General features: G+C 40.6%; 1 protein-coding gene across 1 annotated transcript in view; it reads right to left on the minus strand.

Moving 5' to 3' along the window:
* Positions 1–26,897, minus strand: part of CACNG3 (calcium voltage-gated channel auxiliary subunit gamma 3) — a 125,006-nt gene extending 98,109 nt beyond the window's left edge. The window contains exon 1 of the mRNA XM_072638057.1: positions 26,045–26,897. Within this exon, the coding sequence (XP_072494158.1) occupies positions 26,045–26,255 (211 nt within the window). The 5' untranslated portion in view covers positions 26,256–26,897. The remainder of the gene's footprint in view (positions 1–26,044) is intronic.
* Between the last annotated feature and the right edge of the window lie 640 nt (positions 26,898–27,537).

The following is a 27,537-nucleotide window of genomic DNA, read 5'->3' on the forward strand; positions in this document are numbered from 1 at the left end:
TAGAGCACTGGGCTTGGAGTCAGGAATACCTGAGTTCAACTCTAGCCTCAACCATTTACTTGCTGTGTCACCCTGAGCAAGTCAACTAACTTCTGTTTGCTTCAGTTTCCTTAACCTTTTAAAATGGGGATAAAAACTATCTACCTGCTGTACTTATGAAGACCAAATGAGATAATATTTGGAAAGCTCTTAGCATTATGCCTGGTATATGGTAGGTGCTCAGTGATGCCTGTGTCCTTCATTTCTACAGGTTAGACAAGATACCTTCTAAGCTGATCTTCCCTCCCAGCTGTGAACCTGTAAAACGTTTCCATGTTGAAAGAATTCTGCAGCTCAGCCAGAGATAAGTTTGCTTCCTGGTTTCAGGATGCAGGTTTTAAACCCTCTCAGGCCAGCTTGAGTTCATCTGACCTTTAACATTATTGAGTCAGGCTACAGTGTGCAGTGTTCCATGCCACCCTCCCTGCTCCCCAGTCAGGTAATTGGCCTGGCTGAAAGCAATAGATTTCTTTTCTGGGGTAGTCGTAAATGAAGGAATGATTCAGGAAGAATAACCTTTTTGCTGCTGTACGAAGATATGTGTGTGTGTGTACTTGTCATCCTTTATAAGTAATTTTCCTATTAAAAATATATCACTTGCTTTGGGATGCCCAGAATGCTTCTATTACTGCTTCCTTTAGATAGCTGAATTTGGAGCTATGGGACTTAATTTTTCTCTTTGTTGCCAAAGATTTCTTTTCCCTTCCTACGAATGGAGGTATATGGAAGGAACTTAGAGCTAGACTTTGAGAACAGACTGTCTGTCATCTAACTAGGGCAGGGGTTCTTAACCTGGGCTCCAGAAACTTAGCATTTTTTTTTGATAACTATATTTCAATAAAATTGATTTCCTTTGTAATCTTATGAATTTTATTTTATTCATTTACAAATGTTGTTCTGAGAAGCAGTCTGTAGGCTTCACCAGACTGCCAAAGGGGTCTGGGCCACATGACAAAGGTTAGGAAGCCCTGGTCTAAACATGCTCCTGACAGACTGGTCCATCCTTGTTCATGAAGGGCTGCAAACCACTTATATAATGGAGAGTTGGTATTTGAAAAGGAAGTTATTGATAATCTCCCTGGGCATCAGTTTCTACATTTGCAAACTGGAGAGCAGAACAACTGGAAGTATGGTGAAGTGACCCAGTTCAGGCTCAGAGTTCACACATTTAGAAGGTACTATTAGCACTTGTACTCCTTCAGCAGGTGGGAACAATTGAGCTTATCCCCTTGAGTGCAAAGGATGTTTCATTTTTTTTGTCTTTGCCTCTCCAGCACTAGCACAATTCCTAACATACATTAGTCCCTTAATACATGCTTATGATCAATTGGTGATTTAGGATGGGAAGCTATCATATGGGCCTTCTTGCCCACCAGAAGCTACATTTCACTTGAACTCCTCTCTAAACTAGCTTTTCTCTCTTTTCTCCTCTGTCAGTGACCAGGGTGTTATTGTGGGCACAAAACAGGTCCTTATATCCCCAAATCCATAGTTTTTTCCCATATCCCCCAACGATTTGTTTTAAAGATTTGCTTTGAGGTTATCTTTCATGCCTAGGCAGTGCATGACTGGGTAATAAACAATAGCTAACATTCATATAGCAATTAATATGTGTTACTGTGCTAAGTGCTTTATAATTATCTCATTTGATACAGTCTGCGTAAGACCATGATTTTTGTTGTTTGGTCATTTTTCAGTTATGTTTAACTCTCCATGGCTCAATTTGGGGTTTTCTTGACAAAAATACTAGAGTGGTTTGCCATTTCCTTCTCTACCTCATTTTACAGGTGAGGAAACTGAGGCAAACAGGGTGAAGTGATTGCCTATGGTCACACAGCTACTAAGTGTCTGAGGCCAAGTTTGAACTCATGAAGATGAATCTTCTTGGCTACAGGCCTGGCACTCCAGCCACTGCACCATCTAGCTGCCCCAAGACCATGCTAGATGATCTCTAAGGTTCTTTTCAGGTTCAAAATTCTATATTCTGCACTATAAGGTTTCTAACAAGGGTAATCTATGTTTTTTGTCATGAGTTTCCTACCAGCCCTAAAATTCTTCATTCTCAGTTCTCAGGTTCCTGGTAGCTTTAACAATCTATGTTTTATGTTAAGTTCCTTCTCACATCAGCATTCTATGTTCTATGGCCCCATCTGGATGTAACGTCCTATTATTCTAAGGAAATTTCCATATGGTTGGACCTTATTATTCTAATGAACACAAGTTCCCCATGCCATAGTCTCTCTCCAAGCCAATGATACACACGAATTCCTTTCTCTCACTGATCCTGGCCTTGTGCCAAGTTGAACCAATTTCAGTGCCCATAAGCAAGTAGCCAACTTACCACTGAGGGACCAGTCTATCCTGGGGTGGTTTGTAGGGAAGGGGCTCTATTGCAAGGCATACTCCTACATATGAGGATGAAAGTGCTTACAAAGAAATGGTCAGAGTACCATTCCCTCTTATTGCACCTGAAAGCTGACCTATACATCCTGAGTGCTGATTCCCTCCTGAGCCTTGAACCTGTCCTTGCCTTCAGATATGAACAGCAGGGGATCCTGGGTGGAAGTAGTTGATCTCCTGCTTGGAAACAGTCAGGATGAGCTGAAATCTTTTTAATTCCAGAGTGTCCTTTTCTAGGTGTACAATCAAATAATTTGGCAATGCAGAATTAAAAACTTCAAAAGGATTGAAACCTTTTTTAGAGCAATAGCCAATGCTATGATATCTATGAGCCCTAAGATCTCTCCTGATTTTGACCATTACCTTGAATCACTTGATTTTGCCTTATATATGGTCACTTGCTAATGCCTTTAATTCTGCTGACCAGGGCCATTTGCTTCTGCTTTCCTCCAGTCCTTTGATGGTGACATTAAGTCTGTGAAACCTTGACTGTCTAGCTCTGTTACTGCATGAATTCTCACATCCATCTCATTCTACCCTGTGGTCTCATTTGGGGCAAAGTAGAGATTTTTTCCCCATCACTGTGAAATAAGTGATTTCTTACTAAAGTTTTAGATGTTCTGAGTCTAATTCCTCTAGGCATTAGAAGAGAATGTCCCTTTATAATGCACAACTCCTGCACTTATCTGATAGGATCACTATAGATACAACTCCAGGGTCTCATTCACACACTTTCATGGGAAAGATGGGTGATGCCTGATGATCACCTTAGTGTCAGAAAATACAGGATTGAGTTTGATTCTTCCACTTACCTGGTAGGGTGTGTTACTTTGTGTTCATCTCCCTAGTCCTCTGCAAATGGGGATGTTGTATTTTTGTATGATCTATTCCATAGGGATATTGTGAAGATAAGGTGAATAAACTGATTGAATTAAAACACTTATTAAAAGGCAATGTTTATTGAGGAGCAGCATGGCATAATGGAAGGAGATCCAGGATTGAAGTCAGAAAGGCCAAGGTTCAAGCCCTCCCTCTGACATATATTCCTATGGGACCCTGGCCAAGTTACTTAATCTTTTAGTTCATGAAGAAATGTTCTAAAATTAAATGTTGCACAGTAAGTGACAATCTGCAGGGTGGAGAGAGTTTCTCCACTGGAAATGAAATCACTAGTCTGGTCTCTCTCCACTCTTCCCCCCACCTCCATTAAGAATGTACTAGGTGCTAAGCACAAAAGAGCAAAGGAGAGATAGTCTTTCATTCTTATAGGGAGAAACAGCATATGTAGGAGACTGATGGCCAGAGAAATTACAAAAGTTGTTAGTAGAGCCATAAGGGAATATGTCCTTTCTAGAAACAATGGTAATATTAATTTGATTATAGTTCCCAGAGCAAGAAGTGAAAAGGAAGATGGGAGTTCTGTTACATGTTTGGTGGCAGGTAAGAAGTCTGAGATGGATAGCTTCATGGATCTGAAGAATGATCCACTGGTCTCACTACATGTGGTCAACAATGTGAGTTTGTCCTTTTTCACCAATCAGGGCAACTCACCACCAGAGAGAAGTTCCATAGCTGAGTGGGTCAAGTCTCTCAGGGGGCTTAATGAGATCATTAGAGTAAAAATTTTTATTTGCTAAAGCTGAAGCCTTGGCCTAGTGAGGAGAAAGACTTCCTGAGTCATTACCTCAAACCTATGGGCCATGGTTCACATTTATTTTAGCAGTGATTTAGAACTTAACTTTGAATTTCCTGGGACCATATTTCTTTATCTCAGCTATCTCCCATCCTGCCTAGAATATCATTCTTCCCTCACCCTTTACCATACACAAACAATTTCCACCCCTTTCATTGAGAGCTCTAGTCAAATCAACACTATTATTGCTTTTGGAAAGGGAGTGTCAAACAATTGCCCTATTGCTTCAGTCACTATTCCTGGGACTTCCCAGACAAAAATATTCCTTTCTGCCCATCATTCACTTCTGTGTTATTTACCCTATTAGCATGTAAGCTCCTCCTTCCTTCCAAATGCCCTAAAAATACTGAGGGATGCCCACAACAATTGCCTTGACATTACATTTCTCCAAAATGGAGTAATATTACCTTGGGCTTTGGCTTATCACAGGGAATTTAATGGCATTTTCTACCTTGGAAAAGTCTCTTCAAAACTCCAAACTACCTTCTCTTTATGACCAGTTTGATTTGGAATATATCAAATCTAAAAGTCAAGGTTCACCTGTCAACACTTCCTTTCCCCCCTCCCCTGCATACTGATGGAAAGATAGAAGGGAACCACATGTTTGAAGTTGCTGGGGGAAGAGTTGTGTAAGATGAGTTAACAGATGCAGGTTCTAGTTTCAACTCGACCACTAGTGAGCTGTGACTATGAGAAAGCTACTCTCTTCTCTGGGTCTCCTTTTCCTCATCCTTAAAATTAGAGGTAGATAATCTCTAAGGTATCTTCTAGTTCTGATATTTTATATTCTAAAGTCCCTGACGTTCTAACCACATACATGACTCTCCATCTTTGGAGACTAATGATTTGTATGCTTATAGACCTTTAAGAGCTACAAAGTCTTTCTGTACAATAAGACTGGGTGATGGATACTGAATGCATTATGAGGGTAACAGATGTAGTAAAGTTGAATGACTTTTCCATGGTTGCACAGATAAATCATTGTTGCAACCTTGAATCAAACTCAAATCTTCCAGTGCCAAGTTAGTTACTCTCTCACCTTTATCAAACTACCTATTCTCAATAAGAAGTTGAACTGTATTCATACACCCTGCCATACTCACAATACTAGTTACCACTTATGGTAGATGAAGTTTTTAAAAATACCCAGCAGGAAGCCCCCCTAGGTGTACACCAAATACGTCTTACCTGTACAACTGATGATGAAAAGAGATGTCCACTTCCATGGACTTTACTCTCAAACTCAGACAATAAATTCTGTGACCTTTATATGTAAAAGTATAATGGTGTAGTGACCTTGGACTCATCAGATCCTGCCTCAGTCCCTTACTAGTTGAGTGACTCGGCAGTATAGTTAGTATGATATGCTGCGGAAAAGTACTAAACGTTAGAGACAGAAAACCTGGTCTAAAATCCAAGATTTTCCACTCGCTCCCTATGTGACTCTAGGTGAATTACTCAATCTATTTGGATCTTAACTTCCCTTACCATAAAATGGATACTAATAATGCCTACAGACCTACCTTATAGGGTTATTGCAAGGATCAAACGTGATAGCATGTTTAAAACATCCTGCAGACTTTAAAACATTATGTAAATATCACCCAAAGTGTAGCTAGTGGCAAAATGTATGGAGTGCTGAACCTGAAATCAGGAAGACCTGAGTTCAAATCTAGTCTCAGACTCTTAGTAGCTGCATAACTCTGGTCAAGTCACTTAATCCTGATTGTCTCAGTTTTCTCAACTGAAAAATGTGTAAGAGAAGGAAATAGTAAAACTTCCCCAAAGAGGTCACAGAGTCAATACTACTGAAAATGACTGAATGACATCAAGCATCAGCTAAGTGATATTTCACCATTAAGACTTACATCCTTGGCCCATGTTTTCACTGCTCTTCTGCAGAAGTGATGAGGAGTTTAGAGTCCACATATCAGATCCAAGTATCCATCTCAAGCAGTTACAGTACCTGATTGATTGAAATAGCTATGCCCACAAAGGCCATTTCTGAGAACTCTTCATCAATCTGCGAAAAACATATCCTCTCCCAACCCAGGGAGGATAATGGTAAAGAGGATTGTTTTAGGTCCCTGCAGTCAGGACTATTCCATGCCATCCCCCACCCTATGCACAGGAAGTTCTGATGAAGAGGAGGTCAGGGCTTTACCTTCCTAGTCTAGGACATCTCCTGCCTCTGAGCTCCAACCCAGCTGACTTTCACTGCTGAGTCTCAAATCTGGCCAGAGGCTATGGCCCTGGCCTTAGGCATGGATATTGAAGGTTTGGGGATGGATAGATGCATGATTCCCTGCCTTGAAAAGGTCAGGACCTATCAAGGTCCAATTAATCCCTGACAGTTCTGCTCTGTGGGACAGAGCTGACCTGAATAAAGGCCTGCTACTTTTATTACAGCTTGGATTCCCATAGAGCTGTCCTTAGTCCTGAAAGTGCACCCTGCTTGAGACCATTCTGACTGCAGATTATCTGACTGCCTTTTGCCTTGGTCCTATGCTACTGACTTTAACCCTCTGGTCCCGGCTGGCTGATATGGCTATTATCTGAACCATGCTATCCATAGCTCTCTTTGTGGTCCTGCTTGGTACTGTCTGCTACCCACAAGGCCAGCAGGGATAGGCTTGATGTTCTTTAGGTTACCTTAGCCTATATAAACCATTAGCTAGATTCTGCCTAGTCAAACCCAGCCTTGTTTAGAGCTAAGTTATGGGGGAACTCTCCAGTCCATCCATTCAGAAATGACTCTGTTTTCTCAAGTCTTAGAAAGTCCCTTATTTCTACTTCTGTTGTGCATTTGTTCTATTTGTATTGTATTTATCTTTGTATGTGTCTTATTTTCCTACATGATAGTGAGCTCCATGAGCAAGGATAATAATAGCTAGTATTCATATAGTGCTTTAAGGTTCACAAGATGCTTTAAAGGTATTATGTCATTTTATCTTCACAACAACCCTTTGAAGCAGAAGATATTATTATCTCAATTTTACAGATGAGGAAACTGAGACAGTGGTTAAGTGACTTGACCAGAGTATTATTCAGCTTTTGGAATTCTCAGCGTCAGTCACTGTATTGTACCCACTAGGTGCTTAATAAATATTTGCATTATTGAATTAATTTCGATCTATTTTGAGGGGAGGTGGATATTCCTTCCTACTCACCCACCTTTATAAAGTCTCTGAGGATCTCAGCTATTTTTATTGGAGAAGGCAGAGCTATTAGCCCACTCACCTACTGGCAAGCAGCTCTCCCTGAAAAAGTTTGTTACCAGTCTCTGACCTCAATGATCTGGTAAAATATGAGATTGGCAACCCGAGAAATAAGGAAACTGAGTTCAGATATGGCAAGAGCCTAAGGACATGACTCTCTCGTGGGGGCTGCCTACCGTATATGTAGTCAAAAAGCTGGAGTTTTAATCCTAGACCTGGCACTTCCTGGTTGTATAGTCTTGGGAAAGTAATTTGAATTCTATAGGCTTCAAGTTTCTTATCCGCAAACATGTAGGTGACACATTTATACTACCAGTTGTACATGCATGTGAGGATCAAATGGGATAAAGTATGCAAAATGCTATATAACCTTTAAGGGATATATAAATATAAATGCTAGATTCCCACTTCCCTCTTTCTCTTTCCCTTCTTCCTTTTCTCTCACACCTCTTTCCTTCCTCTCCTCTTCCTTTTCCTTTCCTTCCCCTCAACCTCCCTTCTTCCATCTCCCCTTCCTCCTTTTCTCCCTTCTCTCATTCTCCTTTTCCCCTTCTTCCTTCTTATCCTCTTCTTCCTCTCTTTCCTTTCTCTTTTCCGCTTTTCCTTTCCCTTTCCTACTTCTCTCCATATAATTTTTGAATGCATATATGTCATATGTGTTATTTCCCTCCCTTTTCTCCAAATACCTTCTTTGGATAAAATCTAAATATGATCTCTAACTGCTTTTCTTTTTTCTCTCTGTAGATGTTTGTATATGTGTATAGGTAGGTATATGTGTGTATTCCTTTAAAGAGAATTCATTTTAGATATGAGGAAGGGCTGCATTTCAGTGTAATCTATATTTACACCAATAAATGATTTCCCAATTCCAAAGCAATGTCTAAATAGAGTTTAATGGAAGCTTAACAATCTAGTCACTCACTTAAGTGCTACCAGACATTGAGATATTGGTGACCGCTAAGGGGTGGTACAAAACACCCTGAACAGAGAGTCAGGAGAACTGAGTTCTGGTCCTAAATCTTTTTGTGAACTAATTATATTATCTCTTTTTTTGGCATCAGTTGCCTTCTCTGTAAAATGAGAAGTTTGAGTAAGATGATTTAACTGATGTTCTGTGACCAAAAGCAGAGTTACTGTGCTTTAGAGACAAGAAACAGATCACCGATGATGTTTTCCACACTTCATCTAAGTGCTTTAGCCTTATGTATGGCCAGCCCACTCCACTCACCCATGTGAATTTCTACAACACTTTAAAACTTACAAGGCTCTCATCCATGACCACTTCTGTAATGTAGGTAGTGCAAGGATTATTATCCCCATTTTAAAGACGAGGAAAGTGAGTCTCAGAGAGACAGGTAGCTACTTTTCCATGAACATTTGATTCATAAGTGCCAGAGTCAGAATAAATCACTGAAATGCTAAGGCAGTATGGAAGCAAGGTTAAAGGATCTAATGCTCAAGGCCAAATAGTATAAGAAGTAGAATTTAAGATTCTTGAGGGTAGGACTTGTTTCATTTTTGCTTGTCTCCAGTACCTCGGATGGTATCTGGTATGTGGTAAATGCTTAATAAATGTTTGCTGAAGCAAATTGAGTTAAATTAAGAAAAGAAACCTCATGCTGAGATGTGGGTTTGTCACATGTGAGTGACGGTGCAAAACTCCAACACCATACAGGATGCAAGCCTTCAGCAGGTTCCTTGAAAGAATGAATGATTTAAAAATACCCCAAGGTACATTCTCTTTAAATTAGAAGTTGCCTGGATGGCAAGAATATAAAGTTGTAGCAGCACCTATCATTAAGCTGAGTAGTAGCAGTTCAGTTACTTTGTTGTGTCTGACATGTAAGACATTTGAATACTGCATTGTTCTCTGTACAGAGCCTGAGCATTTGCCTGGGCTCTGTCAGTGTTCAGGAACAGAGAATAAAGACCCTGCGAATAGCCCAGGCTCCTTCACGCTTTCTTGTGGCAGGATGGCTTTTAATCAAAGGCCTTTCTCTCCATGCCTGATGAAACTTTGCTTTGCCCCCTTACATCTTGGTTCAGACGAAACAATGGCTTGCTATAGCTTGAACCATATAGAACTCAAGAAAGAAATACCAGAAAATCTGTTCAGTGTTGATGTTCTGCCCCAGAGGACAAGGCAGCAAAGATTTCTAAAGGAGAAGGAAGAAGATGAGAAGGAAGGATGGCAGAGAATCAGAAGGAAATAGCCAGTTCAGAGAGAGATGATCCCTTAGGGTCTCTTCCAATTATAATCTAGAACTAAAAATTTTCCATAATCTTTCTAGCAGCATTATACTACTGTATACTCTAACCAAATCAGACTACATATTCTCCCCTTCATTCACTCAGCAAATATTTATTAAGAACCTACTATGTGCCAGATACAATGCCAGGACTGAGGATACAAAGGCAAAAATATAAACAATGCCTGTCCTCAAGAAGTTTATATTCCTTGTTTCTCATCTGACTTTCTCTCATCACTGTGACTTCATTCATGCTGTCCTTTGTGTCCTATCCACACACCCCTGTAATGGATTATCCCCACCCCAGCCTTCTCCATGTGATGTATATATTGACTGAAATCTCCTTCTCCTCCTTCAAGGCCCATCTCAGGTGCCATCTTCATGATGAAATTTTCCCATATCTATCTCTATTTCCATCCCAAAGTTGTGGAGGAGTGGAAAATAATATTGAATTTAGATTCAGGAGCCCTGATTTCGAATCCTAGCTTTGCCACTCATTTGCTGTATGACCTTGAGCTCCTTCTTGGAGCTTTCAACTTCTTTAGTTATAAATAAGAATAATAATATCTGTCTTATGTAGCTCACAGGATTTTCTGGGGTCCAAGTGAAATAAGTTATGCATGTATTTTGTTAACAACAAAATACCATGTCAAAGCCATCAATTATTGTTTTGAAGTATTACTGCATGTTTTAGCTCTCCCATGAGACTATAAACATTGGAAATGGCACTGGACCCTGAGTCACAAGTCTAGGTTCAAATCTCAGAATTTTCATTTACTGGTTGTATTATCACTTGTCTTGGTCTCAGTTTCCTTATCTGTAAAATTAAGGTCTTGGCCAAGATGATCTCTAAAATCTCTTATAGTTCTAACATCCTGTAATTCTAGGTCTAATATGCTGTGATCTATTATTCATTCCAGCTCCAGTGTTCAGAAACTATATTTTAGGGTAATGTGCAGCTTAAATAGCCTATCTTATAGCTTTCTTCAAGTTCTAACATTCTGTGATTTTGGGCCCTGGGGAATGAAAAAAGAAAAGGAAGACAAGATCAAGGAATGGATATTTATAAAGCACCTACTGTGTGCCAAGTACCATGCTAAGTGTTTGCTCATTTATAAATATTATCTCATTTTTTCCTCACAACAACCTTGGGAGGTAGGTTTTACTATTTTTCTCATTTTCATAGTTGAGAAAAATGAGGTAAACAGAGGTTAAGTAACTTGCCCAAGGTCACAGCTAGTAAGTGTCTGAGGCTGTATTTGAATTCACATCTTTCTAACTCCAGGTCCAGTATGCAATCCACTCTGCCACCAGCTGCCACAAGCAGGAAAAGGAAAGCAGAGAAAACAGCAAGTTTCCATCATGAAGATCTTGACTCACTAACCTGGCTTCCCTCCCCCTTCCCCCATAGAATATGTGTTTGAAACTTTTAAAAATGATATCATTCCACCTGGATTCTTAAAAATGGCCAGTCTTGCATTAGAGATTATCAGAAAACAATAGAATTCTTCAGTGACTGATTTTAAAGTTATACATTCCAAGAAGTGGCCCATCCTTTCCCTCCCATCACCATGTTCAAACATACATACATACAAACAAACATACACATACACACACACACACACACACACACACACACACACACACACACATATATATATATATATATATATATATATATATATATATACATGTGCTTAGATTTCTTTCTCTGAATTTGTCTATCCATGTCCTCTTGACACCTTGGCTTCATTGTTTCATTCATCCATTGAGCACCATCTTTCTGCCCAGCATCAAACTAGGCTTTGTGGGAAGACACAAGGAAAATAGAAGATGGGCTTTCAAGGAGTTTACAGTTTAGGAAGAGAGAAAAGATATCCAGATAAAAAATATCAATGGTAATGATAGCTCACACTTCTGTAGGTCTTGACAGTCAAAAAGCATTTTATATCGATTATTTAATTTGATCCTCACAGCAAGAACAAGAGGTAGAGAGAATATGTATTGTTTCCTCTATCTTACAGGTGAACAAATGGAAGCCTAGAGAACTTAAATCAGTTATCTAAGATCACACAGCTAGTAAATGACAGAGCTTGGATCTGTACCAAGGCTATTGTGACATAGGAGGAGCACATGTGGAATTTACCTATAAAAAAAAAGCTCATCAGGCTCTACTCTCTTTTGTTTATACAGTCACTAGAGTATTAGGGTGGGGTGGAGGGGTGCTATAACTTAGCAATGATACAGATTAAACTGAAAGATATCCAGAAGAAGGTAACCAAACTGGTGAAGGGAGCCAAGCTCATGTTATATAAGGGTTGGCTGAGGGCCCTGGCTATGTAGTAAACCTGGAGGAGAGAAGATAATGGAGACATGCTAATCTTCTTATAAGTATCTGGAGGTTGGACACATGGATGAGAGATAAGGTATGTTCTGCTTTGCTCCAAAGGGCAGAACTAGGAGCCTTGTGTTGAAGTTGCAAAGAGACAAAGATTTGACGTCAGGAAAAAAAAACTTCCTAATGACTAGAGCTATCAAGCCACAAGAAAGAGTCATCCCTCCTCACTGGAAACATCCAAGAAAGGGCTAGATGACCACTTGTTGGGTATGATGTAGAAAAGATCTTTGTTCAGATGTTGTTTGGACTAGATGCCCTTTTATGTAACTTTCAACTGGGAGGTTCTGTGATGATGTGCATGAGATTAGTAAGGTAAGGCTCATCAAAGGGGACAAACTGAGTTTAAGAAACTTGTTGATTTGGGTTAGTGAAATTTCTTCATTTCTAATACAAGTCCCTTGGAAGTACAAGCCATGCATGTATCCCTATTGCCACCAACCTAGTTGGAAATGTCTTCTGGGACTGCCCCAACCCAGTCTTCCTGGGTAAGAACAGAACCTAGAATTTGAATTGCCTGAATGTATTCCCTCCAAGAGTAGGACTCCCAAACAAAAATTCATTACAAGTAGATTGCTTAATTCAAAGGTTTCAGCTTGAGTCCACTAGGTCACTAGGATTTCAGCCATGTCCTTTTCTCTGTTCAACTCTGCCACTTTTTGTTAAAGACACATTGGGCACAGAAAAGTAAAGCAAAGGTCTTTGGAGAACCAGTTACTGTGATCCCTAACAAACCTTTGATTCCGATTAACATCACAACCACTTGATTTTGTTTCAAAATACCTCAAGCAATTCAGTTGCATCCCAAGGCTAGCTAGCATCTTGTACTAAAAGTCATTAAAAACATATACACCCCTCAAACCAGTGCCCACTCTAAGTTATGCTTTTGCCAAGGGGTTGTTTTAATCTGATAAACAACTAATTTGTTTTGCTCTCATGTAATTTTCAAAAGGTCATAATGCTTTGTTTTAAACATGATTCTAAATGACCAAGCTTCAGCACTGAGTGGATTTGCATGACTGAGAACCGGCATTTTTAATGAAACTATCTGCATAGGCTGAGAATGGCAACTGTGAACAGTTATCCCCTTTGCAGCATGCTGCTGTAATTCGCCAGGTTTTCTCCTTGCATTTCAAAGGCTGTACAGTGCACACTGTGGACCATACAGTGGAATATTTTCTGACTAGAATTCCATTTCCTTTAGATCCAGGAAGAAGTCATAAATTCTTAAGCATCAATGAGGGAACAGACCCTTTAGCATACATACTCCCCCTTTCAATTTCCCACACTTAAATTCTCCCTTGAAATAATTGAATGGTTGTCACAGGGAAGAGGCATTAGACTTATTCTGCTTGGCCCTGGAGGGTTGAACTAAAACTAATGTATGGAAGTTACACGGAGTCTGATTTGATTTTAGTGCAAGGAAGAACTTCTAACACTGAAGCAGCCCTAAAATGAATAAAAAAATGCTTCTTGCTCTCTGACTATGTGCCAGCTATTGAGGACAGAGACGGAAAAACAAAACAAAAGTCTGTCCCCAAGAAGCAGACATTCTGTTCGAGAAAGACAACATGAATAGGGGGACCTAAAAGAAGGGCCAATGGTAAAGTCGTAAGATCTTAGAAAGCACTGTTTGTTTGTGCAATGGAATGAGTTGTTTTATCAAGCCATTTTCCATTCACCCATGTTTGCTACCTAGGGGAGTCACCTGTGACTCCTCTCTCTTTCTCACTCTGTATGTCCAATCAGATACCCACTTTTGTTGATTCTACTTCTCTTAAATTCATTCTCTTCTTTCAACTCACATGGCTACCACCTTAACCAGACTCTTGCCACCTCTTGTTGCACTTATTCCATAGACTCTTAATAGATAATCCAGCATTTATTTTCTCCCCTTTTCATCCTCTACAGAACTGACCAATTAACATTCCTAAAGCACATTTCTAACCATGTCACTTCTATGAAAGGAGGCTTGAAGTGGCTCTCAATTGTGTTTGTCCTGCTGTTGATTTTGTTTGGGTTAGGGAGGTTGCAAGGTCACCAACCTCACTTTCTTCTCTGGATCTCCATTACCATCATGACCAAATGCAAACTCTTCTGACTGGCATTTAATTTTCCTTATAATCTGGCTCCAACCTATATTTCTAGGATGTTTACATATTACTCTTCTTTTTTACCCTAGAAGCTATAATCATACTGGCCCCCTTGCTATGTCCCAAATGTGAAATTCCATTTCCCTTCTCTGTACCATTGTATTGGCTGTCCTCCACATTTGCAGATTTCTCCCTTCTCACTTCTGCCCCTGGAGACCCTTAGCAACCTTCCAGGCTCAAATCAATAGCCACCTCCTTCATGGGTTGTTAATTCTTTTCTCCCAATCACTATATATTTATTTTGTATACATCATTCACTTATCCATCTGTGAACACATTGTGTTACTGTAATAGAACGTAAAGTCCTTTAAGGAAGGCTTCTCACTTCTGTATGTTTACCTCTATGTAGCCAGTGCCTTGAGGAGAGAGAGGAGGGGGGAAGTAGACTTAGGGTTTTTTTTTTTTTTTTTGGTTCTGAGAACTCTCAATGAGTTTGCTTGGCTCACAAAACTGATATATACCCAAGGCAAGTCTTGAGATCAGTTCTTTTCTGACTGCTAGTCTGGTTCTCTATCTTATTAAGCAGTACTATACATTGAGTATTGTGACATGTGAAAGGAAGATACATCAAAAAGGCCTTGTGGATGAAGTGGTTCCTCTTGGAAGAAAGGGAAATATTTTAGCAGGCGAAGACAGTGTATGCAAAAACATGAAATCAGGAGAGGGCACATAAGAGGTGCTCAAGAAATGCTTGGTGATTGGTTAGATAGTAAGTTCACCTAAGCATCTAAGCAGAGAGTGGATAACCACTTGTGAGGAAAAAGGGGAAGTGAACTTCTCAAATATGGCCTTGACTAACTGACCTCTTAGTTTCTTTCCAACTCTGAGATTCTGTGATTCTTTGATAAAAAATAATTCAATTGGTTCCTTTTTTACCAGTGTTTGCAACATCAGAAAAGACAAAACAATGGTATTAAGGTACAAACTCTTTGGACATTAGGTAGTTCTCCCAATATATAATTTCCCAAGGCTAGGTCTTCCAAATCAAAGTTCCTGACAATTGGTTTGCCTAACTATACAATTGTATTATATCTAACATTCACAGAGAAACCTGGATTAGGACTGTATCCTTACAACCCTCAACATCTGATCAACTCATCTGGTTGCTTTGATTTCATGTTATTAGGTAGCTTGGTGGCATCGCAGACAGAGTGCTAACCCTAGAGTCAGGAAGACCTGGGTTCAAATACAGTCTCAGATACTTATTAGCTGTTTGACCCTAGGCAAATAGTAATAACTAGCATTTATATATCACTTTAAGGTTTGCAAAGCATTTGATAAAGATCTCCTTTTATCATCACAACAACTCTGGGAGATAGGTACTATTATTATCCCTGTTTTACAGATGAGGAAGTTTAATCTCTGTATGACTCAGTTTTCTCATCCATAAAATGGGAATAATAATAGCACTTACCTCACAAGGTTATCGTGAGGGGAAAGTGAGCTAATACTTGTAAAGTTTTTTGCAAACCATAAAATGCCATATAAATGTTAGTTACCCTCCATCATCATTCTCATACCAGTTGACATGGTGATTTTACATAGGATGGATATTGTCTAGCAAGGGGTTGAGGGGAGGACATTAAGAAGTAGAAAGCTAAAATTCTACGTTTATCTTTCTAGTTCACTATAACCCTAATTAGACTTTCCTACTCAGTATCTTAGCTTCTAGGCTTATAGAATTGGAACTATAAAAATACCTGTCTTCCTTTCCTTCTTCCCTTCAAACATATACTGTCCAGAACATTAATGAGATGCTATTGAGCAGGTACTTTAAATAATTTTGACATGGACTGTCATATAAACTTAGTCTACTTGGTCCTCGAGGGAGTGTCTCTAGTTCCTGTAATCTGAAGCAGGATATTCCTCTACAATAGGAGCTCTTCACCTTTTTTTCTGTGACCCCTTTGGCCATCTGATGAAGCTTCTGGACTCCTTTTCAGAAGAATATTTTTAGGTGTATAAAATAAAAGATATAGGGTTTCCAAGGAAACCAATTATATCAAAATTCAATTATCAACATTTATTTTTAAAAGTTCATAGACCCTAAGTTAAGAATCCCTTCTCTAAGACGCCCCCTGAGTTGGCTCTCTCCTTGGCCGCCTCCAATGATAGAGAACCGTAATGATGAGAGCTGATGTTTATATACTGTTTTGTGGTTTACAAATCACTTAGCATACTTCATGTTATCTGAGCTTTACAATAACTCCAGTGAGAAAGACACTATAAATGTTAAAACTCTGCTTTTAAAGACAAGGAAACTGAGACTCAAGAGATTAAGTGGCTTGTCAGTGATCACAAAGCTTAGTAAAGGTCAGTATGTGGATTTGAACACAGATCTTTCTTTTTTGAATAGAGAATAAGATTTTTTATCATTACAATTTTAATAGAAATCTTGACAGATTGACAGATCTTTTTTTTAATGGTTTGTTTCTTCAGACTTCATCCTTAAATGCCCCTGTGGTGATGTGATAGAACTGCATCTTGGGCCAACCTTTCAGTAAATGTTATTTTCTTCCCAGTGCTCCTCACTCTTTTTTTTTTTTTTTTAGTTTTATTTTTTTCCCTAATTATGTGTATAAACAATTTTTAACATTCATTTTTAACCTAGTTCTTTCTAATGCCAAGTCTAGCATTCTATCCATTATGCCAAATTGTTTTCTACGATTGCCTGATTTGTTAACAGCTAGGTGAGGTAGTGGATAAAGCGAAGGAATTAGAGTCAATAAGACCCAAGCTCAAATCCTGTTTCAGATACTTACTAGCTCTGAGATACTGGGGAAGTCACTTAATAACTATGTGCTTCAGTTTCTACCTCATAGGGTAATTGTCAGGGTCAAATGAGATAAAGCACTTTGCAATCCTTAAGGTGCTATAAAAATATGAGCTACTGTGGATAGGATTGATTGTTAGTCAACTAACATTTAGTAAGTGCCTACCATGTGCCAGGCACTCAACTAAATGTTGTGGACACACAAAAAAGGCAAAAATATAATTCCTGCTCTCAAAGAGCTCGTGGTCTAATGGAATAGGGGAGACAACCTGCAAACAACTCTGCATGCCTGTTATAAAGTTCTGGCTTATTTCAATCAATACAAGGAACCTGAGGACGCTAAAATACCAGAGGAATCTTTGACATCATGTCATAAAATTCCAAGGCTGTAAAGCTGGTCAGTGACATACCCAAAACTAGGACTCAGGACTGCTGCTGTCTCATCTAGGTGGCATGGTGTTAGTGAAAATGATTTTGATTCTGGAGTCAAAAGCTAAGTGATCTTGGACAAGTCATTAAACCTGAGTTCTCAATTTCTGTGTCTATAAAATGAGAATTAAAAGTACTTATACTGCTTATCTCATAGGCTTATTGTATGGTACGTGTTTATAAACCTTTAAAGTACTGTAAAAATGGTGAGAGCTAATATTCTTGGTCATTTGCCAAGTCATTTTCAGTGCTACATCTGGATTTTCCCACCTTGTGGCATGATGACTCTGCAGATACCCTGTAGAGAACCAAACAGAAAGGGCTTTGAAAAGCCATCAGAACCTACTCTGGCTGTTTTTATGAGCTCATGTTTGCATCTGGAGTAGAATCCAATCAAATAGTACATTTCCCTATTTACTTCATCTGGCAAACTGAAACTCTTTGGAGTTATAGAGATGGAGACTAAAAACACTATTTTTTTTTTTTGCCTGATGGTAACACAATCTTCCCTCATCTAGGGAAACTTTATAGGGATGAGGGTACTCCTACTTAGATTATCTTGGGAAAATTTGTTCTGAGGAAGAGAGAGGGAGGGGGGCCATGAAAAGAATTAAGGACTTGGATCTAAAGACTTAGTTTCAAATATTGGCTCTGCCCCTTGATAACTGAGCAACCAATTCATTTCATTTCTCTTAACCTCATTTTCCTTGTTTGTTCATTGGGTATATAGCACATCTAAATTAAACAAGCATATGTTAAGCTCTTAACATATATGGAGGAGATTTAAAATTTAACTAATATATTTATTCCCTGCCTTTGTAAAACTTACAGACTAATAGAAGTACAAGACATGAACACAGATAGCTATTATGCAAAATTACATGCTGAGGGAATAGGAAAAGTAACAAACAACGTGCTGAGAGAGACTTGAGGGTGAAAACCATTCAGAGCAATCAGAAAAAATTCCTAGTGGAGGCAGCATTGTAGCAGAGCTTTGAAGGATAGTTAAAAATCTCACAGGATCAAATCAAGTTATAGATGTGAAAGTACTTTGTAAAGGCATAATAGAAATGTAACCTATTATGATTATTCTTGAAATGACCACGAGGCAGTATGAAAATGTTGTGATTGATGACAATGAATATGAAATGGTCTTTGTGAGACTTCAGGCTGAAAACTTGATTCAGCACAGACATGCATTACATATGGAAAAGGGAAGGATGAATAAGGAGGTACAGGTAGGGAAAGTACCTGACACAAGAGCCATCAAAGTCTTTGATGGAGGTGAGAACAGCAAAAAAAGTTTATTGTATGTTTGGTGAACAAGGTCCTATGCTGAATTAAAAAATCCCTCTCTTAATATGGATCAGGGAAGGGACTAAAGTATGCCCATGTTACTATGTTACAATTTAGTACATAAGAGAGCTCAAACCAAAACAGAAAAGAAATTCAGGGATAAAGAGATCAATTCTAGTGAGGGCTGAATAAGGAAGATGAAGGAAGACTTCATGGCAGAGGTGGTGCATCTGAAGAAAGACGATGATTTCAATGAGTAGAAACTGGAGTTTGGGGAATGTCTCTTCCCAGAATGGGAGATAGTGTGCAGACAGATGGAGTCGGGAGAAGGAGAGCAAGATGACACAGGAAACAAGGAATAGTTTGGTTTGATGAGAGCATGGAGTTATAAAGGGCAAGTCGTGCGGAATATATCTAGAAAAGTCAGCTGGAGTAAGACTATAGAGAGCTTGAATGCCAGACTAAAAAAATCCATATTTTATTCTGTGGTCATTATGAACTAAGGCTTCTGGTAAGAGCTGAGGTCAGGGGTGGGGAACCTGCCACCTTGAGGCCACATGGAGGTGGCAGGTCCCCCACCCCTGAGTGAAGTTTGGATTCAGTCAAAGGACCACACTTGAGGACCTAGAGGGTCACATGTAATCTGCAGGCCACAGGTTCCCCACCCTTTAACCTAAGGTCTGTGTTGGAGGTGAGCATAGAGAGCCAGCTGCTCACTCATCTGATTGGAGAATGGCAAAGAGTAGCTTTCAAGAGCATCTCAAATATCAACTAGACATTATAAAAGACTTGGGACTCCACTGGAGGAACCACCCTAGGAGAGAAGGGAAGGTCTCAGTCAGATGTATCAGATAGACATGCAGCATGTAGCTGAGCTGTGGGTACTCCCTTAATCGGTGACCTTTCCTCTGGTGCTTGTGTTGCCCCTGTCTCCATGTCACCTGATCTCCCAGTTTCTAACAAACAGTGACAACGCTACTCCCCATAGGGAACACAGCCACTGGACGCATCCTCTGGGTGTTCAATTGAGCTGAATAAATCCCTTGGGGTGTCAAAGAAAGTCAGACATAGGGGAGAGAACTTAGGAATCTGTGACTGAGTCAGCACCCTATGATGAAGGCCCCTCTCAAATGTCGCTGATATTCACATTGCTTGGATCCCCAGTTTGCTATGGCAGATGACCAAGGGTCCCTTTCTCAATCACCAATGCTGTTATGCTGCTGAAGTCTTCCAAAGTAGCATTGCTTAAAGGTGTCAGTTTCTGTCTTTTACTCCCTTACTCCCTTTTCTGTGCTGTGTCCCTGCATGCTGCTGGCAGATAGATTTGGGAAGATGTTTTATGGTTCAGTAGATGAGCTGCTGCATATAGAATCAGAATGTTGTTGTTCTTCAGTTGTTTTAGTTGTGTCTGACTCTTTATGATTCCCTCAGGGATTTTCTTGGCAAAAGATACTAGTGATCCACCATTTCCTTCTCCAGCTCATTTTACAGATGAGGAAACTGAGGCAAAAGTGACTTGACTCATAGGGTCACATAGCTAGTAAGTGTCTGGAGCAAGATTTGAACACACAAAAATGAGTCTTCCCTACTCCAGACCCAGCACTCTATCCATTATGCCATCTTACTACCACCATAGCATCAGAACACTTCTGTTCAAATCCTAGTTCAGACACTTGCAAGCTGTGTGATCTTGGGGAAGTCACTTTTCCCTTCTGAGCCTTAATTCCTTCATGTATAAAATGTGGAGAAATGACATTTGCAACATCAGTCTCACGGGGTTGTTTTGAGGAACAGGCAAACCATAAAGGACCATGGAGATAGCAATAATTATCATAAAAAAAAGACTACAGTGCTCTCAATCCAGGTCAAAACCAAGAAAATCTCCTCTCTTTGGCCCTTAAAAATCCTTTACAAATTGGCTTCAGCATACATTATGCCAATTTCACACATTGTGTTACAACTAAAGTAGTCTATTTCCTGTTCCCCATACAAAACATTTAATTTCCTGCCTTTGTATAACAATTCTCCATGCCTAGCATTCATTACCCCTCTAGCTTATAAAATTCCATTTCCTTCAAAACTCAGTCCAACACCTTCTGCCTAAGGTCTTTCCTGTTCTCTTCCAGCTGCTAGACCTATTTCCTTATGTTGTACATATTTTGCATTTACCTATGTATATACAGTATTCCCTGTTCCACCCCCTCCCCCAGTTGATTGCAAGTTCCTTGAAGCCAGGGATGATTTTAATTTTTGTGTTTTGTGTCAAGAGCCTAGCACAGGGTAGGTAACTAATTGATTCTTATTAAATAAATACATGAATACTTGTTTAGATGGGTTTCTGAATTTTATATCACTGCTACAAAATGGAATTTTCTTGTTAAGTTCTTAAACCTACTATCAAGGATCTATTTAACTAGGAAGAATTGGTATCAGAATGGGAATGTTGTTATTGGTGGTGAAGGAATGTTCTCACATTCTCCAAAGGAAAACATTGCTATGGTGTAATGTGGAGTCCATGGACCTGTGCATGGATAGATTTCAGGGAGTCTGCCTACTTGAGTGAGAAACAATTACAATTTTTTTTCAATATGATTGGTTTCCCTTGTGGCCCTATATATTTGCTTCTACACATTTAAAAACTTTTTTTCCCCTAAAGAGTCCATAGGCTTCATCATACTGCTAAAGGATCTATGAAATGGGTCCAGAACCCCTGCTATATAGTGTCTGGAAAAGTGGATACATTAAAGAATATCTTGGGTCCAAATATCAGCTTGATCCAAAGTTGATAATGACTGAAATTGGCTTTCTTAAGATAGTTTACCAGTCTTAGGAGACAAGTTGAATCATCCATGTTTTTCTTTTTCTCATTTCTCCTAAAATGCCAAGACAGAAAGTATGAATGACTTGGTTATAGTCCAGGGCTTTGCCTAGGTGAACATGAGCATCTTTTAGGAGGAAACTCAGTGTAATGAAAAGAATACTAGGCTAGGTAATGTTGTTTTAAGTGATATCACTTTTACTTTCCGGATTTGTGGCTATGGGCTAGCCACTCCAGTTTTCTGAGTCTCAGTTTCCTTATCCATAAAGTGGGGAGAATAATACACTACCCTTGTCTGTCTTCCCTCTGAGATTACCCATAAATTTTTCCCATACACGATGCACATAGACATATATAAATGTGTGCATATACATATTATATAGAATATGGATATATATGCTATGCCTGTGGGTATTATGTATATATTCATATTATAATATATGTGCTTGAATATATAATATGTGCCACCTGGCTATCTGTATAACACATTATACATATACACATGTGTATATATTATTATATATACCATTTGTGTATTTACTTATTTGCATGTTTTCTCTCCCATTGGAGTGTGAGCTTCCTGTGGGAAGTGACTGATTTTTTCCTTTCTCTGTATCCCTACCGATTAGCACAATGCCTTATACATAGTAAGTGCTTCATAAATTGCCTGTTGACTGCCTCACTCTTACTCACCAGATCATTGTGAAGATCCAGTGAAATGATGTGTGTAGAGTTATTTTGAACCACAAAGTGCTATATAAAAGAAAACTCTTGTTTCTATTGTCTGGAAGCTGAAAATAATGGGAGAGGGGAAGAGGCCCCAGTTAACTTAGGGAAAATATTGGGGAAGCTAAGGAGGTGTCCAAGCGGGGTCTCTTTGGCAGCAGCTGGATTGAGAAAATAGCATTAGCGTGTTCCATTGTGGTTGTGAGCAGTTTCTGTGGGCAAGTCACTATTTTAGTAGCAGGGGCTGATCCTGCCTTCTTCCCCCATTCCAGGAGCATTGCATGCAGCTGCGGCAAACCATACCTAATTCCATTGTACTGCTAGAGACCCTGGTAGGAATTCTTAGCCTGGTGCCCTAGCAGCAATACATTTTGAAGCTTCAGTCAATGGGCAGGCAAAAATTCTCTAATGTGAGTGACTACACTAACCAATCACTGTGTCCTTTGCTTTGCTCATATTTAGAGGAAAAATTGATATGGAATTATATGCTACCATTCGGATGAAAAAGTGGATGACGTCAGAGCTTTGTGTGACACTAATATATGAAGGCAGCAAGGGACCTTAGGATGTAGAATGTTGGTGCAACAAAATATTAGAAAATAAAAAATAGGGTATCAGATGTGGGAGGGAAACCATAGAATGTTAGAACAGGATAAGTTTTGGTAGAGACTTTGGAACAAAGCACATCAAACATCAGAACTAGAAGAAGACTACCTCCTCATTTAAAAGATATGGAAACTGAGATTGTGGTGACAGAAATGGGATCTGGGTGTCCTGGCTCCCAGTTCAGCATTGCTTCCATTACACCAAATTGCTTCTCAACTGACTTTTCCACAGCTGCAGCCTCACAAACTGCAAATTTGTAGTATTGAAGACTGAAGTAATTTTAGCTGTGCTACAATCAACAATCAGGACAACAGTTTTCCATGGTGTCAGGACTATGGGAAGAAGGCTGAGAGATGATGTAATATTACACTGGCAAGTGAAGTCATAGCACTAGCTACTGAGGCATTTGCACAAAGACATTTTTCCAATTAGTGTGTGAGATGTACACCATTAAAAACAATAGCTAGTGTGTATATAGGTCTTTAAAGTTGTCGAGGGGTGGGGTGATAATAAGAAGGTGGGTAGGGGTCATCTTGCCATGTGGAATAGTAGAAAGAATGCTGGATTAGAAGGCAAAAGAACTAGATTTTAGAATTATGCTGTTATTAAATGTCTATATGATGACCTTGGGCAAATCACTACCCATTTTTGGCTTTAGTTTCTTCATTTATAAAATGACTAGGTGTGTGTGTGGGGGGGGGGGGTTGACTCTGGGGATCCCTAAGATTACTTCCAGTTTTGATATTCTGCTTCTGTGCAGCAGTGGTATCATATAATGGAAAAATTTCAAGTCAGAATACCTGACTCTGCTACTAACTTGATGCAAGACTTTGGGCAAATCACTTCCTTTCTGGGTCTCAATTTCTTCATTTGTAAAATGAGGAATTTGGACTTGATGGATTTCTCAGATTCCTGCAGCTTTATATTTGATGTTCCTGATCTCTTTTCCCATTGATGGAACTCTGAAAAATTGTGTTACTTTAACTAACCTCTCTTCCAAGTCATTCATAAAGCTTTTATACTCAGTAAGAGCAGCACAATTGCCATGTTGGACTCTCATCAGTATTCTGAAACAGTTGTCTTTTTCCCTGCCTTATTAATCACTCACTTGGTTTGAGGTTTTTATTCATCACTATTGGTAAGTTACACACAAACAGCAGTGCAGACATTTTTCTGTTAGTGGGTAAATGCCAGTCATTGAAAAATCAGCATAGAAAATGCATGGATAGAGGGGAAGAAGAGACTGGTTTTCATAGACTCAAAAGATGTTAGATATAGGAGGGACCTTAAACATTGACTGCTAGAAGTTGAAGGCACTTTAGAACGCATCACGCTGAACGTTGGACCCAGAAGGGATCTTTGCACATATAGAACATAGAATGTCAGAGTTGAAATTAGACCTTAGCAGTCATTTACCCCCATCCCCTCATTTTGAAGATGAAAACAGAGGTCCAGAAAGGGGAGGTAACCTCTCTGGGCTCCAGTTTCAGGGGCTTCTTCAGGTGTGCCCATCACCATAGCTGTTGCTTCAGGTTGTTCAAAGATTCATCAGTGAGTCCAAGGGAATCTCAATCTTGGCCTTCCATTTTGATCAACTTCCTCCATTCCTTGATCCCTTAAGAGCTTTTATTTTCTACACGATCTGCCTAACAGCTTCTACTGGCATTTGTACACTGCACTATCTCCTTAAAACCTCTTTTTCTATAGTTAGAACAAGTTTTATAACAAGATTAACCAGGACCTACTACCACAGCCAAACAAATACCTCTGGGAAAGGCAAGTATTTGGCCTTATAGTCTTAATTACAATTTGGAAGATACCCTCCTAATTTAAGCCAAAGACAAATTTTGACTTAGAAAAACCAGTTGCAATGCTGCTGCATCTTGAGGAATCAGTCATGGTGCCTTAGAATCATCACATTTTAGATACATGGAATATTAAAATCATATAATCACTGAATTTTAGAATCATAAAATATTAGAATCGTAGAATCATAGAATCACAGAATCACAGAAGTGACCTCACAGACCTTCTAAATCAACCATACACAAAGCATTCGTTCTCCAGATGACGTACCCAACAAGTGGCCATGCGTTAGCTTCCAGTGACAGGCAACTTACTACCTAAAAGGTACCCCATTAATCAGAGGGAGAGCCATAAGGAAAATACATCTCCAGTGTGTGTGTGTGTGTGTGTGTGTGTGTGTGTGTGTGTGTGTGTGTGTGAGTGAGTGTAGGATTTGAGGGAAGAAAAAAACTCTTCTTTTTGGCAATAGATGGTTTCCTGGGAGTTGTCAGACTAAATGCTGAGGTTTTGGCTTCCTTTGACGTGGCAGTGGGTGGGAGATACCTGATGTGAAATAGGGGGAAAGACAATGAAGTTTTCCTTAGCTAATGTGTGCGTGTGCGTGTGTGTTTGTGTGTGTGTATCTATGCCTGGGTTTAGTAGGAGTGTAAGTTACCATGATAGTGTATGTTTTTGAAGGGGGGAGGATATGTGAATATTGGGAGGGACTAGGGGGTCAACAAAAGGGACCCACTTTGGAAAAATCTAGACTAGTTAAGATTTCTGGTGAGAGATGTATAAAAGGATAGAAAACTGTCCCTGTCATTCCTTGCACCCAGTATGGTGCAATGCAAAGCATGTTAGACTTGGGGTGAGAAGTCTTAGTTTAGTGTGCCCAGTTGACCACTTATTAGTCCTGTGACCTTGGGCAAGTTACTTCCCTCTCTGAGACTCTGCCTGCACCCCAAGGCTATCGAGAGGAAGGCACTTCACAAATTGTGAAGCGCTATGTAAACGTGAGCTTTCAGGAGAATGTCTGCTCTGGATAACTCCTGGCAGGCGAATGCGGAAGGCAACTAGTATAGGGAGAATCTTGGAAGCCAACACCTCCCCCTTCCCCTCTGTGCCCCCCTCCTCCCAAGCTCTAAGAAGCCTAAAAGACGTTGGAAGGCTCTGGGCTTTGGCAAATGACTTCCTTAAACACCGTTGCCACCTACAGAACTGTGGAGTCCCAGGCCAGCATGAAACCATTCCCTCTACCTCACACAGCGACACATCTCTTGATGCCATTACGAGTCTATGGTCTCAGTTAGCCTGAGTACTGGACACCTAAATCTTCTCAGCAATGCCCTGAACTAAGCACTCTCCGCATCTCCCATCTCCCACTCCACCCCCTGCCCCCATCCCTTGGCTCGATAGCATTTGGAAAACCTTGAGAGTCAGAGTGAGGAAAGATGTAAATACCTTCCAGGCAGCAGGTCCTCCAAAGACCTGAATGGGTCATGACTTCCTCGTTCTTCCGACTGGTTTCGTTATCACTTGTAGACTTAGTCCTACATACGCCTCGGGAATACAGCCAGTAGTCTGTGCCCACCGCAATGGTCATTAAACTAAACGCAGCGAAAGCTCCCACAGTGGTGATCAACATCTGGATACCTCTGTCACACATCCTCATAATTCTTCATGGTACGCTGCTAGATTGGGGGGTGGGGGAAGAACTGGAGGGCGGGGGTCTGGGGCGGGGATGGGAGGGAGCTGAATTACCCCACAGCCAGACAGCTGGGGCAGGCTGCTACCCTTGGAGATCCCAGAGCAAGCTTTTCAAATGAGCAGGTTCTTCTCTTGCCTGGGGCTTTGGGAAAGCTGGGACTGGTGCTGCCTGTCCGGGAATGGTCTCTCTCCAGCCCGCCGTCTTGTCTATTCCCCTCCGAGGGGGGCGGGCTCCACCAGGCTTGCCAGCATCTCCTGGTCCTCCCCAGAGTGCCCGGGACTCCTCTCATTCCTCTCGGGCCTTGGGGCTGGATTCCGTGTGGGGCATGGCCCCTGTGGCGGGAGTGGAGGGTTCCGGGATGCTTGGCTGTCTGGGGAGGATCCAGGCGAAAGAGAATCAGAGAGGTGGCAACCGGACTGTGTGCGTGCGTGTGCGCGCTTCTGTGTGTGTGTGTGTGTGTGTGTGTGTGTGTGTGTGTATGAGAGAGAGAAGAGAGAGAGAGAGAGAGAGAGAGAGAGAGAGAGAGAGAGAGAGAGAGAGAGAGAGAGAGAGAGAGAGAGAGAGAAGCGTGGGGAGGTGGGTGGGTGGGTGGTGAGGGCGGATGGCAAAAAATAGCTGTTATTTCAGCTGTGGGGACCAGCCCTGGAGAGGAGTGCCCTCGCCTTTCCCAGCCTCAGGAAAAGCTATCTCTGCATGTCCCTAAAGCCCCCGCCCAGTTGGGGAGGAGACGCTGTCCAGGGGACATGGCCAGCCGAACCAATAGGGGCTAGACTAAGAAGGCAAAAGGATCTGTCTGTGGTCCTGAATGTACAGCTCCCAGGACTCTGCCTTTCAGTCACTGGGCTGAAGTTACAGGGTGTTAGGGGCTGGGTTGGGGGTGACTAGGTGAGTGTGTGTGTGTGTGTGTGTGTGTGTGTGTGTGTGTGTGTGTGTGTGTGTGTGTGTGGTAATATTGTATCAGCGATGGCTGGAATAGCGTAGATTGCTCTGGTTCTGTCCCCAGAGGACAGCAGCCTCAATTCCACCAAGACACCAAAGTTTCTGGGGCCAAAAGGACAGTAGAAGGCTCCCTCCCCAACCCCTTGACTTACCAGTCAAGTTTACATCTTGCTGCGGACTCCACCAGAGCCCACTGATGCGCAGAGAATGAAACCCAAGAGAAGACTCCTACTTAAAGGGACAGGCTGCTCTGGGGCTCTCTATAAGCCCAGCAAGAAGTGTTGTCAGCTCAGCTGTGTGTAGTCTG

This window comes from Notamacropus eugenii, chromosome 1, assembly GCF_028372415.1.
Source record: "Notamacropus eugenii isolate mMacEug1 chromosome 1, mMacEug1.pri_v2, whole genome shotgun sequence".
NCBI classification, from domain to species: Eukaryota; Metazoa; Chordata; class Mammalia; order Diprotodontia; family Macropodidae; genus Notamacropus; species Notamacropus eugenii.